This window comes from Atheta coriaria, unplaced genomic scaffold (assembly GCF_025399875.1).
Source record: "Atheta coriaria isolate IRGN ID8LTWV9N9 unplaced genomic scaffold, Caltech_Dcor_3.1 hic_scaffold_9_pilon, whole genome shotgun sequence".
Taxonomy (NCBI): domain Eukaryota; kingdom Metazoa; phylum Arthropoda; class Insecta; order Coleoptera; family Staphylinidae; genus Dalotia; species Dalotia coriaria.
In genome coordinates, this window is record NW_027045451.1 from 7,833,036 (window position 1) to 7,850,210 (window position 17,175).

A 17,175-nucleotide genomic window follows, 5' to 3' on the forward strand; every position below is an offset into this window, starting at 1 on the left:
ATTTGTTTTAGTTATACTTAATTTATGACTTTCACGCATATCATTCTTATCAGTATTTATATTTGTCTCAAAATAAAAGTAGCGCATAATTAGCATCGTTAAATTTAATTCGAGCAGTGACACAAACACACGGAGGATATAAACTGGTCGAATGCACCGCGAGCCACCAAATACGGTAATGTGAATGAGAGATGAAGAGGTGGACCTGTTCGAAATCACTCACCGTGTGTGCGATGTGTGTGCCATGAATGGTTACGTCAGTGGTGCTTGCCGGCTGGTGGGACCATCGGCAACAGGTCAATTCGCGGTGTTAATCGTGTTCGGTGTGTGCCTCTCGCCTCATTCCAGTGCGGCGCGCCGTCGCGAATAGATATATCGGGTACACATCGCCGCGCGTGTGATTTTAGTGCGGCACAAATTACAATATTCACACGATGACTGTGAAGAAAACCAAGAAGAAGGCGTCCCGAACGGAGGACGCCACCACCAGCAGTACGAGCAACCTTAGTAATACTAATCAAATGACCAGCAGTTACAGTACTTCATCCACTTCCAAATCAACCTCGCAATCACAATCTACGTCCCAAATGCAGAAGACAACGTCTTCATCAAGTTTGCAGATTGCGGATGTTTCCCATTTACCGGTGGACGCCGCCATTGTTACTTACACTGTAACAGAAACCCTACCGGGTACCGGGGAGAAAATTACTACCTACGCCGATAGTGGTGCTACTAGTACAGAATACCGGCATCAGATTGCTCAAGAATCAAGCACTTCCAGTTCTACTAATATTCAACAGATCAGTGGAAATCATAGTCTCGCAGAGACATCTTCCTACACTGTAGTAGAACCCAAAGAAGAGAGAATAATCGGAAAGAATGACTCCGCTTGGAATGGGAAATTCGTTGTGGAGAAACCCGCAACTAAAGTGTCTCGTTTTTCTTCATCAAGTTCTCAACAAAAATCATCTTCTTCTTCTGTTATGAAAAGCTCTTCAGCATCCTACATCATTAAAATGGTCGATGGAAAAGAAGTACGTGAATTAGTTGATGAGAAACATAATGAATCAGGGCACTCAAAGTCTGCGTTCAAAGAGGAGAATATGTCGATGAAAGATGGCACTGATATCACACCGGAAATCCACTATTCAAAACATGGCGGAAAAAGCGCTACTGTTTACGACTCCGCTGTGCCAGAATTAACCGCTCCAAAAAGCAAAACCTCTGAATACTCTACAGAATATCATAAAGTAGGTGATTCTGTGACTACATCAGCTAACTATGAAAAGTCAACCGATGCTAAGAATATGTTAGAACACACACATTCCGGAAAACATTCCATTAAAGATTCAAGTCAAACTCAAACTCAAGCTGGGCAATATGGTGATGTATGTGACGTTTCTTCTTCTACTTCTACCTCTACGCATATCACTAAAGGAGTGTCTGATGTAGATTTCAGCGGCAAGACGCGTTCCGTGCACGATCGAAATACGTTTGATGCACAATCGAAAAATGTGAGCAGTACAAGCAAGTCACATCAAAGCGAATTCGTGGAGAATACAGGGAAACAACTTTTATTACAACTACAACCACTTATTATGACTCTACAGGAAAGGTGATCAAACAGGACTCGAATTCCGAAGCGTACGGATCACCATCTGTGACCAATCAACAAACTGTCAGCAGTAGCAGTGATTTTATCACTAATGAAACTAATTCTACAAATATTAGTAATATTAGTAATGTTTCTAATATTCAATCTTCTTCAAAAATTACTTCCAATGAATATCAAGACCATACCACGTTGAGTAGCTCACAGATAGACCGCCATCTTGTTGACCAAACATCGAAATCTGTCCGCGAGCGAACACCGACGCGTAAACCATCGGTTTCCAAGTCGCCCACACGAAAGTCGCCCACGAGGAAGCCGAAGAAGCCAGAGCGCAGCGGCAGCCGCACGCACATCTCCGACTCGAATATTGTGCAAGATATTCAGAACTTTCTCGATGGTAACGATACGATCACAACGACATCTACATCCGAAACCACTACAAAAGTGAATAACATCAACAATAAAGTAACTGGTAGCGAAAGTGTTGATTTTATCCGAAACGAAACTCGTCTACCCTTAGATAACACTGATCACTCACATACCACTGTATATGAGGTGATTACGACTGAATATGACACCAACAGTAATGTTACCAGTGTACAAGACGACCGGTCCACTATTAAAAAGGACGTTCAATCATTTATTGACACTGAAATCATCAAGGACACAACTACATCTAAAAATGTCATTGAAGACGTCTCTACTGATCGCAGGAGTATTGTTAATAAAGAGTTTATTACCGATGTTGTTGATAAGACATCAACTGTTGATGTTAAAGATGTCAATATTGTTGAGAACATCACCAATATCAAAGAAATTGTAAGTAAAAAGTTGTAATTTGCGGTTATGTAGTAATCATACTAAAATATGCAACCAAATAAACATATTTGTTTTTCTATAGAATGAAGTTGAAAATGTGACCAAAGTGGATAAAATCATCGACAACAAAGTAATAAACATCACGAAAGTCATTAAAGAGGAGCCCAAACCCACGAAAGTCACACTGCCCAAGAAGGAGGTGTGCATTTGTGAAATGTGTACTTGCGGGTGAGTGAACACCAAATATTAATTAAAATTCCCCTCACACTTCGTAATACATTCCATTTATACTTTCATAAACTTTTTTTGAACATCTGTATCAAGTATCACTGCAACAATTATTGCGAATATTGAATCGTAAGCAGAAACATGAAAAAAAAAACAGGTTTGAAAGTTTCATAGGTGTCTGTCTATAAAGGCAAGGCGTTCTTTTTTCGCGTTCGTTCACGTTGCGTAAACATGTCTCGATGATGTCATGTATACCGGCGCTGTTTATGGCCAAATGCGGCGTTTTTTTTAAACGAGTGCTAAGTACCTATGCAGTAAATAAAGACTTGCGCCTGAAAAGTGAGGAAGGTGAGCAAGAGCAACATCGGCGACTTCGATCGTATTGCGTGTAAAATCAAGTCGTGTAACATCACGTCTCACCCACTTAAGAAGGATAAACCTTGAGACAATGCGCTGCATGTGCACTTATGCACGTATGGTAATAAATAAATTCATTAAAAGGTGAAAACTCACCAACCACGTAGCGACATTTATAGTTTTGGTCATTTGGTCCCGCATCGTTAATTATGATGATTAAGATGTACACTGATGATGATATGGTACGTGCCGCATGCTAATGAAGTCGAAATGTATAATGCCTACAATTGGAAAAGGTGATGAATTACGACTAAAAATGGCTATTATTCAAGTTCAAGTTATGTGTACTAGCCTTGCAAACTCAATAATATAGTTTATCAAATACTTACTTACCTTTTTTTATTTTATAGCCTTTAGACTTGAACATGACGAGCATGTATTACACTTTCATATTAATTTGAGGTTATGCATCTAGTATAACAATACAGTTATGTGTATTATGATATAGGCAACTAAATATACACTAAAGTAAACACTTGGGAGAAAAGTAAATTTCATTGAAGTACATTTTATAAAAAAGATGATTCACATAAACCTGTCTGTATAATAATTCAATTAGAATACCATTTAGAATCATAAAAACGTTTCACTTCTCACTTCTCAGTAATTATAATATAAAGAATCCAGTCTGTTTGTTTGTTAATTTTCGAAGGCCGCCTCGCGCGCAGAGGTCAAGCACTATCGCAGGCAACTAATACTAAAGTCTGTGTAAAAATGTAAATTTTATGAACGAGTGTAAACTGTACACATACAGAGTATCACATCTTGGAGAATGTTTGCCAGTTTAAAAATAGAGCGAATTAATTAATTCTTTTCGGCGTGTTTCTATTTTGTTTTGTTTATTTTTCTACTTTTTCTTTTCTTCCTTTTTCTCATATAAGTCGGCGAGATGGGTAATTAACAGTGAGAATCGTTTATTTTAATGAATATACAAGTAACGGTAAACTGTTAATGATATAGCACATTAATCGATCTTTAACTGTGCATTGAGAAGTTAAATATTTGGTATTTGGTGAACCATCTGTTCTTTTGAAACTTCCTACACATTTGTTTATTTTGCGGACATCCTGTATTATTCACACTGGTTTCTCTACTTACTGATGACCATACTCGTTCGTAGCATATGCTAATGCCATCATTGACATCAATTAAAATCCGTGTAGTGGTTCTGATTGGTCGTAAAAATGACCGCGCACTTAATCCGAATGGCCTAATAATAATAATTGCGGATATGTACACGTTATTTGATACAAGTTTATTTATTACTGCACAGTGTTCAATAAAAATGTCGATTTATATTTAATTATGATTTTTAGAAAGTCGTGAATGATGGTTATGTAATTTTACTATGGGAAACAAATGGATTTTATTTTGATGTAAGCTTAATTGCCTATGTAAATAATATTCGTATCATTTGCCTAATGTAAGTTTTAAATTGCAATGAAAATGAATAATTATTATGTTAGCAATTAATCAATTTATATAAGAAGATAATTTCATTGTTCTCGATTTCAAGGTGTTGGTGTGTTTAAACTTGAAATTCGCCATTTTAGGTGATGACAACTTGAGTCACCAGACTCACCTTGTCACAATTCAATTTCAGGAAAATTTACATTTTGAGATTGGGATTAATCTGCATACGGCAAACAACTCAATCAGCCTAAAGACCACGACTAAAATAAATAAGCTAGTAATTTGCGATTAAAATGTCACTACGTGTTATTGTACGAATGGCCATTTTTGCAATGCTTGCAAACTTTTTTTTTCTCTCTGATTAGTACGATTGATTTTCTCTGGAGTTCTAGAGTCGGTTGAGTCTCGAAAAAGTTCGCATGTGTTCTCATTTACTGTGAATTACTTTTCACTGTTCGCACTGAAGTAGGTGTCATTGAGTAGGCGTTAAATACTTTGGAAATTATAAGAATAAACAGGTTGCGGTTCGCATTATTACTCACTAACTTGCCCACTGAAACGAATCGTCACATACTGGGCGTTTAAAATATATAGTATTAACACTAAAATTGAGCATAAGGTAATAACAAAAATCACAATCAATTTTATTATACCAAAAAATGACCTTATGATTATATAACATATAACTTCTTGTCTTTTATTAAAAAAATGTGGGTTAAATACATAAATGCAATTTGTTCAAGCGACTAAACTACAATTCAAAGAGGCATTACACGCGTAGAACAAAGCGCGAACACGCGACAACTTTCAGACATCCGTAACGGATCATGTACTTACGAATGTGGGCAATTACGTCATTGCGCGAGAACAATTTGTCGGCAATCAAGTAATTATTGTGTTGTGTTGGTGCCAAATCCGATGTCATTGTTAAGCATTCAATATTTGACCATTTTAAAGGCTATTTTAAGTTTTAAGTGAATATAAACTAATGTAGACCTATCTATTGTTAAAACAACAAACACGATTTATACTTATTTGTTCCATGCAAATAAAAAAAGAACGAATTGCTATGAATGACGAAACATTACTAAATCAGCTTGCTGTGCAACAAAAGGGAAGTAGGCATAAAACGCTACCAGAACCAATCCGAATACCGGAGAAAGAAGGAGCCTATCGATTTGCGACTAAACGACGAGTCAGGCACGACTGAACACCTCTGTCGCTGCGCGCTCCTCTTCAATCACCGCAGACTACCCGCGAAAAGCGGTGGGGGTAGATGCAATGTTCAGGTACCTGTCAATACAAGGAGAAGTGAAAGGGCATGGTGCGTGGTTAACTGCGTGAGGGTAGATGTCATTGATGGGTGTGTCGCTTGCTTTCTATTGCCCCGTATCCAACATTTTTAAATTCCTGGGGACAAAAATAAAAATATAAGAAAAAAGCTAAACAACCTAAAAGACAAAAATCTTAAAAAATAGAGCCAATAGCGGAAATAACATTTTTTGTTGTTTCAGTATAAAATGTAAAAAATTGAATTCATTTTCCGGTGCGTTTAGCGAATGCTCATAATATCATGGATTTTCCAAGCCGAAAACTTCATTATTCATGCACGTTCGAGTGAAGCGCTGCGTGAAGAAGCAACTAATTCAGGCTAAACAAATTTACATATGAACGATGTACTTCACATCTGCTTTGTGCAAATTTTAAATGCAACTCGTGATTTGCGTGCCTTTAGCTTTTTGTAACACATTAAATACTTTTACTTTCGATTAGAAGATAGAGACTACATAGCCACGACCCCATTCAAACAAAATAAATAAAATTTAAATGATCTATGCTTCGAAATTATATTAAAAATTAAAATTCCTGAAATGTAAATGATATTTGTGTCTATTACATATACGATATTACAATTCTACGAGTGGGTATTGTGAAAATATTTCAAGGTTCAAATAGGTTGCAATGCAACGTTTTTTTTTTCATTCGTTACGCTCGTGGCGTTCATTCAAATGCGTTTGTAGAGTTCGCGCTCCAGCGATTTTTAACCGTCGGCATTGTTGATCAAACAAATCGACTTGTTAATTATGGAAAACTCGTACTCTTGCTTACTAAAAGTTGGATAATCAAATAATATTTACTCAAAATTTGGATAAATAGTTAAAAATCATAGAAATTACTGGTTAAGCTCCTCCCTTAATAATTAACCTATTAAAAGTTCATAGTATATGCAACCGAATATAATATAGCCTGTAAAAATACAATATAATTAATGATATAGCAAATCATAGTTCATAAATGATGTGAAAAAGTTTTTTGGATTTCGCCCAATTTTATTTTATTGATTATAACGTAATTTATTTCGACTGTAGTGATAAAACACCACTGACACACAAAACGATGGCGTAAGAAGTGGCCGGTGGTGGGCACAAGGCGGCACGGTTTGAAAACTGGGTGAACGGCACCACCACCGCCACCACTACTGTTTCACTGTTACTGCTTTAACGGTGTTGCTGCCGCCGCCGCCGCCAGTGCGCTGAATGAACGAACGCGAGTACTATCCAACCGTAAAAAATTGAATAAACCTCTATTAACGGCGGTTGAATGGGGTAGCTCGTAACGCATTGTCCACGATACAATAAATCTATTGTAACATACTTTCAATCGGCAAAGAAGTCATTCGGATAATATTGCGCTTTTAAAAGTTAACAGGTAAATTTACTTGTATGAATTATCACACATAGAAGGTAGATTTATATGTTAGTAGCGATAATAGACCTAAAATATTTATTATTTGCCGATTGCGTCATTTATGCGAATATTTCTTTTCATTTTTTTTTTTCATTCAAACGTTTTGTCGGTAGAATCAATACAAATGTGCCGATTTATTATATGCAACCAACATTTCTATTAAATTTGAACTGCATCAAGAAATTATTTATTTATAAATGGGATCTTGTACTTGTACTTGTACTGTAATTGTAATTAGGAAATGTGACATTCAATAATTAATGTTCTGCTAATTGTTGCACGTGCCGTGTGACTCAGGTTACTCTTAAATACTTAAAACACTCATTCTCCTATACAATCGATTTTCCTCGGTGTTGTTTGACTTATTCTAACGAATTTCATTTCTACCTTGCAGTCGCCACAGCTGCCCGCACAATCCAGAAAAGTATAATGACCACCTCCACCTTGAAGGTCCGTTTATAGGTACACCTAAAGATGAGTACAATGCGACGCGCGGGGAAAGGGCCCCGATTAAAATTCCCCAGGATAATCTGAAACTTGAGGGCGATTTTGTTAAGCGTACACCTGATGACTGGAAGCCTGCAGATAGGCCCAAACAAAAGAAACCACAGGATAATTTGTACAACGAAGGTGATTTTGAGCGTCCTGACAAGGTTTGTTATCGTCCCGGTGAGAGACCCACACCTATCAGACACAATGACAATCTTCGTTTGGAGGGAGATTTTGAGACCCCTGAAAAACCGAAGTTTGTACCTGCAGAACGTCCAAAACAAAAGAAACCCGAAGATAATTTATACATGGAAGGTGACTTTCCTAAGCGTAAACCTGATGAATGGCAACCTGCAGAAAGGCCCAAACAGAAGAAACCTCAAGATAACTTGTACAACGAAGGTGATTTTGATCGCCCTGATCGTCCAGAGTACCGCCCAGCTGAAAGACCATCACCAATTAAACCAGGTGACAATTTAAAACAGGAAGGTGACTTTGAACGCCCTGTTAAGGAAAAATATAGACCCGGCGAGAGGCCATCGCCAGTTAAGCAACCTGATAATTTGAAACAAGAGGGTACCTTTGAAAGACCTGATAAACCCAAATTTGTTCCTGCAGAACGTCCAAGACAAAAAAAGCCTGAAGATAATTTATATCTTGAAGGAGATTTTCCAAAACGTAAACCTGATGAATGGCAACCTGCAGAAAGGCCTAAACAAAAGAAGCCTCAAGATAACTTATATAATGAAGGTGATTTTGATCGTCCCGATCGTCCAGAATATCGCCCAGCTGAACGACCTTCCCCAATTAAACCAGGTGATAATCTTAAATTAGAAGGAGATTTTACTGGAACCAGGGAAGTCATAACTGACTACAGAACTTTCAAGGGTGAACGTGCTGAGGTTACCCGTCGTGTAGATAACATTGTACTTACTGGTGATTTTATTGGTAAGTGTAAATATTTAAAATAAGAACAGAATAAATATATGTTATTATTTTTGTGTTAATTTTTTCCCAGACGAAACCACGAACAAATCAACTTTCACAGGTGAACTTATTGAACGCGTTTCCCCAGTTCGTCGTAATACCTGGACAAAGGTTGATGGTGAGTTCATCCATGACACTACAAACCGTTCGGAATTCATCGATCACACCAATATTGAACGTACTACTCTGGTTCAGAAGAGGAGGGACAACTTAACTGTAGAAGGCGACATGTATTTTACAACATCTACCACTGAAGAGTTCACTGAGAAGAATGTGCCGGTTGAACAAAGACGTCGGAGAACCTGGACTAAGGACGATGTTGAGAAATTTTATTCTACTAGAGATGATATAGTCCATACCACCTCCCAAGATACATATAAAGTTATCAAAGATGTTAATATCAGAGAAGATGTTGTCATACATAGAGATAATCTTACTCTTGAAGGACCTTTTGATGGTAGTACCAGAGCTAAGGAAGATTTTGTGCCCAAAACAGTGGAACGGCCAACTCCAACAAAACCGGTCGATAACTTAAAATCAGAAGGATCATTTGATAAACGCAAACCAGTAGAATGGAAACCATCTGAAAGACCCTCTCCGATTAAACCCGATGATAATTTAAAACAAGAAGGTACTTTTGAAAGACCTGAAAAACCTAAATTTGTTCCGGCTGAGCGCCCAAAACAAAAGAAACCCGAAGATAATCTATATATGGAAGGTGATTTCCCTAAACGTAAACCTGATAAATGGCAACCTGCAGAAAGGCCTCAACAGAAGAAACCTCAAGATAACTTATACAACGAAGGAGAGTTTGATCGTCCTGATCGTCCGGAATACCGACCGGCGGAAAGACCGTCTCCAATTAAACCAGGCGATAACTTAAAGCAAGAGGGCACTTTCGAAAGACCAGATAAGCCTAAGTTTGTTCCGGCTGAACGCCCAAAACAGAAGAAACCCGAAGATAATCTATATATGGAAGGTGATTTTCCCAAACGTAAGCCTGATGAATGGCAACCTGCAGAAAGGCCCAAACAGAAGAAACCTCAAGATAACTTATATAATGAAGGAACTTTTGACCGTCCTGAACGTCCTGAATATCGTCCAGCTGAAAGACCTTCTCCAATTAAACCTGGTGATAATTTAAAACAAGAAGGAGATTTTGAACGCCCAGTAAGAGAAAAATATAGACCAGGAGAAAGACCGACGCCATTCAAACAGCCTGATAACTTAAAACAGGAAGGTACCTTTGAAAGACCTGATAAACCCAAATTTATTCCTGCAGAACGGCCTATACAGAAAAAACCTGAAGATAATTTGTATCTTGAAGGTGATTTTCCTAAACGTAAACCTGATGAATGGCAACCAGCTGAAAGACCCAAACAAAAGAAGCCCCAAGATAATTTGTATAATGAAGGTGACTTTGATCGCCCTAATCGTCCAGAGTATCGTCCAGCAGAAAGGCCCTCACCGATTAAACCAGGAGATAATTTAAAACAGGAGGGTGATTTTGAACGTCCAGTAAAGGAGAAATACAGACCTGGAGAAAGGCCAACGCCTTTTAAACAACCAGATAATTTGAAGCAAGAAGGTACTTTTGAAAGACCTGATAAACCCAAATTTATTCCTGCTGAACGACCTAAACAAAAGAAACCTGAAGATAATTTATATATGGAAGGCGACTTCCCTAAACGTAAACCTGATGAATGGCAACCAGCAGAAAGGCCCAAACAAAAGAGACCCCAAGATAACTTATATAATGAAGGAGATTTTGATCGTCCTGTTCGGCCAGAATATCACCCAGCTGAAAGACCATCACCAATAAAACCAGGAGATAATTTGAAACAGGAGGGTGATTTTGAACGTCCAGTTAAAGAAAAATATAGACCGGGTGAGAGGCCCACGCCATTCAAGCAGCCTGATAACTTGAAGCAAGAAGGTACGTTTGAAAGACCAGATAAACCTAAATTTGTCCCAGCCGAACGCCCAAAACAGAAAAAGCCAGAAGATAATTTGTATCTTGAGGGTGATTTCCCAAAACGTAAACCTGATGATTGGCAACCTGCTGAAAGACCTAAACAAAAGAAACCTCAAGATAACTTATACAATGAAGGAGAGTTTGACCGTCCTGACCGTCCTGAATATCGCCCAGCTGAGAGACCATCGCCAATAAAACCAGGGGATAATTTGAAACAAGAGGGTGACTTTGAGCGTCCAGTAAAGGAAAAATACCGACCTGGAGAAAGGCCAACACCATATAAACAACCTGATAATTTGAAGCAAGAAGGGACTTTTGAAAGACCAGATAAACCCAAATTTGTTCCTGCAGAACGCCCAAAACAAAAGAAACCCGAAGACAATCTATACATGGAAGGTGATTTCCATAAGCGTAAACCTGATGAATGGCAACCAGCAGAAAGGCCCAAACAAAAGAAGCCTCAAGATAACTTATACAACGAAGGTGATTTTGATCGTCCTGATCGTCCGGAATACCGTCCAGCTGAAAGACCCTCGCCAATCAGACCTGGTGATAATTTGAAGCAAGAAGGAGACTTTGAACGTCCAGTTAAAGAGAAATATCAACCAGGCGAAAGACCTACTCCATTCAAACAACCTGATAATTTGAAACAAGAAGGCACGTTTGAAAGACCGGATAAACCTAAATTTATCCCTGCAGAACGTCCAAAACAAAAGAAACCTGAGGATAATTTATATATGGAAGGTGACTTCCCAAAACGTAAACCTGATGAATGGCAACCAGCCGAGCGACCCAAACAGAAGAAACCACAAGATAATTTGTATAACGAAGGAGAATTTGATCGTCCTGATCGCCCAGAATACCGTCCAGCTGAAAGGCCATCGCCGATCAAACCTGGCGATAATTTGAAACAAGAGGGTGATTTTGAACGTCCAGTTAAAGAAAAATACCGACCTGGAGAAAGGCCATCTCCAGTGAAGCAACCTGACAACTTAAAACAAGAGGGCACGTTTGATAGACCTGATAAGCCCAAGTTCATCCCTGCGGAACGTCCAAAGCAAAAGAAACCAGAAGATAATTTATATATGGAAGGTGACTTCCCTAAACGTAAACCTGACGAATGGCAACCAGCCGAAAGGCCCAAACAGAAAAAGCCTCAAGACAATTTGTACAATGAGGGAGATTTTGATCGTCCCCATCGTCCAGAATATCGCCCAGCTGAAAGACCTTCACCAATCAAGCCAGGTGATAATCTTAAGCAAGAAGGGGACTTTGATCGCCCAGTTAAAGAAAAGTATAGACCTGGTGAGAGACCTACGCCCTTCAAACAACCTGATAATTTGAAACAAGAAGGTACCTTTGAAAGACCTGACAAACCCAAATTTGTTCCCGCCGAACGTCCAAAGCAAAAGAAACCGGAAGATAATTTATATATGGAGGGTGACTTTCCTAAACGCAAACCTGATGAGTGGCAACCAGCAGAACGACCCAAACAGAAGAAACCACAGGATAATTTGTATAACGAAGGAGAGTTTGATCGTCCTGATCGCCCAGAATACCGTCCAGCTGAAAGGCCATCGCCGATCAAACCAGGGGATAATTTGAAGCAGGAAGGCACTTTCGATAGACCAGAGAAACCCAAGTTCGTTCCGGCTGAACGCCCAACCCAGAAGAAACCCGAAGATAATCTATATATGGAAGGTGATTTCCCTAAACGTAAACCCGATGAATGGCAACCCGCAGAAAGGCCCAAACAAAAGAAACCTCAAGACAATCTATACAATGAAGGAGAGTTTGATCGCCCTGATCGTCCAGAGTATCGTCCAGCTGAGAGCCTTCACCAATCAAACCTGGCGATAACCTAAAACAAGAAGGTACCTTTGAAAGGCCCGAGAAACCTAAATTTGTGCCTGCGGAACGTCCCAAACAAAAGAAACCTAAGGACAATTTACTAACAGAAGGCGAATTTGAAAAACCGGAACGTGTTCCAGTTGGGCCCGCTGAAAGGCGAGTGTTGATAAAACAGGAAGACAATTTGATACTAGAAGGAGAAAGTATGATGCAACGACGGGATGATTATACAATTATCAAAGGCGAACGAGTGGATATCATTGTAAGAGAAGACAATTTGAAGATGGAGGGTGAGTTTATTGATAATCGTAGGCGTGATGACTATATTGTTGTCAAGGGCGAAAGAGCTGATGTGGTTGTGAGAGAAGACAATCTTAAATTGACTGGAGAATTTACCGATATTCGTAGTAGCGATGATTATTGTGTAACAAAGGGTGAAAGAGCAACGATTGTCACACGTGAAGACAATTTGAAAATGGAAGGTGAGTTTAATGAATATCGGAAGCGTGATGAATTCTCTACCAAACGAATTGATCGTTCGGAGATTATCAAACATGAGGACAATTTATATATGGAAGGAGACTTTGAAAAGCGGGTTATACAGAAAGTTGAACCTGGAGAAAGAAGGACACCTATTAAACATGGTGATAATCTTTACTTAGAAGGTGACTTTACTACACCAGTGAAGCCAAAATTCCAGCCAGCTGAACGCGTTACACCTAAAAAACCTAAAGATAATCTTCATAATGAAGGAGATTTTGAAAGACCTAAACATGAACCGGTTGGCCCTGGAGAAAAGAGAACTCCGATACGACATGGAGACAATCTCTTCCTGGAAGGTGACTTTTACTACTCCAGAAAAGCCTAAATTCCAGCCAGCTGAACGTGTTACACCCAAGAAACCTAAAGATAATCTTCATAATGAAGGAGATTTTGAAAGACCTAAACATGAACCAGTTGGCCCTGGAGAAAAGAGAACTCCGATACGACATGGAGACAATCTCTTCCTGGAAGGTGACTTTGTTACTCCCGAAAAGCCAAAATTCCAACCCGCAGAACGTGTCACACCCAAAAAACCTAAAGATAATCTTCATAATGAAGGAGATTTTGAAAGACCTAAATATGAACCAGTGGGTCCTGGAGAAAAGAGAACTCCGATACGTCATGGAGACAATCTCTTCCTAGAAGGTGACTTTGTTACTCCCGAAAAGCCAAAATTCCAGCCTGCAGAACGTGTTACTCCTAAAAAACCTAAGGATAATCTTCAGAATGAAGGAGATTTTGAAAGACCTAAACATGAACCGGTTGGTCCTGCAGAAAAAAGAACTCCGATTTACCATAGTGACAACTTGTTCTTAGAAGGAGACTTTACGACTCCAGAAAAACCGAAGTTTCAACCTGCTGAACGTGTTACTCCTAAGAAACCTATTGATAACCTTCACAATGAAGGGGACTTTGATAGGCCCAAACATGAACCAATTGGGCCTGGTGAAAGAAGGACTCCAATTAGACATGGAGATAACCTCTTTATGGAAGGAGATTTTGTTACTCCAGAAAAACCTAAATTCCAACCAGCTGAACGCGTAACGCCCAAGAAACCTAAAGATAATCTTTGTAACGAAGGAGACTTTGAGAGACCTAAGCATGAACCATTTGGACCCGGTGAGAGAAGAACTCCAATACGTCATGGAGACAATCTTTTCATGGAGGGTGATTTTACTACTCCAGAAAAGCCTAAATTTCAACCCGCCGAACGTGTCACACCGAAGAAACCTAAAGATAACTTACAAAATGAAGGTGATTTTGAAAGGCCAAAACATAAACCAATTGGCCCTGGCGAGCGTAGAACACCAATACGTCATGGAGATAATCTTTTCATGGAGGGTGATTTTACTACTCCAGAAAAGCCTAAATTTCAGCCTGCTGAACGTGTCACCCCTAAGAAACCTAAAGATAACTTACAAAATGAGGGTGATTTTGAAAGACCAAAACATAAACCAATTGGTCCAGGTGAACGTCGAACCCCAATTCGTCATGGAGACAATCTATTCCTGGAAGGAGACATTGTAACTCCAGAAAAACCTAAATTTCAGCCAGCGGAACGTGTTACTCCTAAAAAGCCAAAAGATAATCTTCAAAATGAAGGCGATTTTGAGAGACCAACTCAAAAACCTGTTGGTCCCGGGGAACGTCGTACTCCAATTCGGCACAATGACAATCTATTCACTGAAGGAGAATTCACAACTCCAGAGAAGCCTAAATTCGTACCAGCTGAACGCGTTACTCCTAAGAAGCCTAAAGACAACTTGCAAACTGAGGGTACTTTTGAAAAACGCGTAACCACTGTGGTCACCAAAGGAGAACGCGCAGAAATTGTCAAACACGAAGACAACCTCAAAATGGGAGGTGACTTTATTGGTAAACCCAAGGACGACTTTAAACCAGTTCGTGGTGACCGAGCTCCTGTAAAGAAACCACAAGATAACTTAAAGCTGACCGGAGATTTTAAATCAACCACCACCGCACAGAGCCAATTTACAGTGGTCCAAGGAGAACGTGCTGTTATCAAAAAACACGAGGATTCTTTGAAAGTCACCAGCGGAACTACCGATTATACCACAACAAGCAGGGAATCAATGTCTCCTAAAAAAGTTACAACACCATCTCCAACCCATGCTATTGTTAACAGAAGAAGACATATGGAATCCAGCATCGTAATTGGCAGTGACTATGGTACCAGTACCAATAATGTAAGGAGCACAGTGAAAAACGTAAAAGATGTCAGGGAAACCAATGTGAGGTCGTCAAATATTAAGGATACTACTGTGAAAGAAACCAATGTGGTTAAAGATACTGTGAATAAAATATCAGGCGACAGCAAGACGGATACATCAACAGATGTTAAGACCTTAGCAGATGGTACCATTGTAAAGACGACCAGGACAATCACGAAAGTGCGACAAGGTCAGGTAAATGGTCATCATCAACAAAGTGCCACAGAGAAATCCACGTCGAGCACAAATATCAACCAAATCAACAAATCGTCATCTTCAACACACGTCAGTCACAACACGCAACAATCAAGCTCGAATGTCAATCAACAGTCAACCTTGATGTCTTCATCATCAAACATCTCCAATGTAAACCAAGTGTCAAAGTCGTCATCATCCGCTCACATTTCTAAATCAACCCTTAATCAAAACACTCTACAACAAACCTCTTCATCATCTGCTCTGAACGAAATCAAGTCCCATCACGACAGTCATCACAGGAAAAGCGTAATGTCTTCGAACGTAGACATGTCCAACCAAATACTGCATCGAAAATCACAGGTATCTTCAGTTGATAACGTACACTCTCAACACATGTCCAATACAAGTACAGGAATGGATATTCGTAAATCCATCTGTAACATACACGATCAAGGCTATGTCAACAAGTCGCACCATCATGACTCATCAAGAAACACGTTGTCGTCGATTCATAGATCAAGCCAGGAAGCAACCCAATCACAAAACATCAAGAAAGGAGGATGGTCCAACGCGTCTTATCAAGTTATCGATCGCCCACAAAAAATTGTACGCAGAGATAACCTCTCAGTAGGAGGAAACTTCTACGGATCATCAGAAGCGAAATCTTACGGTAACTTCACGAAACAACAGAATATTCAACAAGTTGAACGAGTTACGCGTCGTTCGAATATGTCGCATATCACTCTTGGAGAAAGTAATGTCAACGTGGTTACTTCTTATAAAAAAGAGTACACTCCAAGGAATATTGGGCCTTGTCCTGCTACATTGATCGACACGCCCAAGACGCCATTCCGTCACACCAGGGACACCAAAACTCATAAATTCTATTCGGTTGAAACAAAGTAAATGCATTACATTAACTTTTTTACATTGCTTTTTTACGTATTGGACTTTTGAATGGAGCTTTAATTTGATTTTCCTAGAATTTGCTTTGATTTATATTACTTACATATAATTGATTATTTTCTTTATATTATTATGCAATTGTAATCAATTTTTTTTTTATGCTACCATACAGCATGTGCTTAAGAATCGTAACATTGTGATAAGGCAACTTGCGCGTATGCAAACGTGTAAGTTTGAGCAATTGTTTTCTAACCATGACTATATTATATTAGATTTAAGTTTATATTTTAGTACTTGATACGCAATCGTTAAACAAATGCAATAATGTTTGTTTTCTCGCTTTTTGTTCGTTTATGTTATTCGTTTTATGTTTATCTTATCGAATAAAATATCTATTACTTAATGCTTTTTATGATTTTTTTAAAATAGCTCCAATGATTATTTGTAATCATCAAAATGACATTGGATGCTCGAGTTTAACTATTTACAAAGAATTATAAACATTTTAAAAAATGGGACACAATTTAATAGCAGTGAGCTATTAATTTTAGTGTTTCATTGTTTATTTATTGTTCTTATCAGTTATTTAAAGCGGCCATTTTGAATTTGAAATATCAGGAATTGCTAAACCAACTGCCTTGTAAATATTATCAAAATAAATCACTACTTTTGTAAAAACTAATATTTAATTCTCCCATACTACGTTATTTTTTTATCAATTTATTAAGGATGCACTGTTATTACATTTCTTGTGGGTG

The 17,175-nt window shown here is 38.7% G+C and overlaps 1 protein-coding gene and 1 long non-coding RNA gene across 2 annotated transcripts; both read left to right on the forward strand.

The window, feature by feature from the left end:
- The first annotated feature begins 434 nt into the window (after positions 1-434).
- Sdb (SAXO downstream of blistered) lies at positions 435-16,820 on the forward strand. The gene is given in 7 exon segments (XM_065313151.1): positions 435-1,388; positions 1,502-2,431; positions 2,514-2,659; positions 7,632-8,674; positions 8,745-12,521; positions 12,524-13,383; positions 13,385-16,820. Coding segments are annotated over 7 exon segments (10,743 nt in total). The 3' UTR covers positions 16,418-16,820.
- Positions 2,683-3,400, forward strand: LOC135798787 (uncharacterized). The gene is made up of 2 exons (XR_010549781.1): positions 2,683-3,137; positions 3,196-3,400. It is a non-coding gene; the product is annotated as an uncharacterized lncRNA (long non-coding RNA).
- Positions 16,821-17,175: the final 355 nt, after the last annotated feature.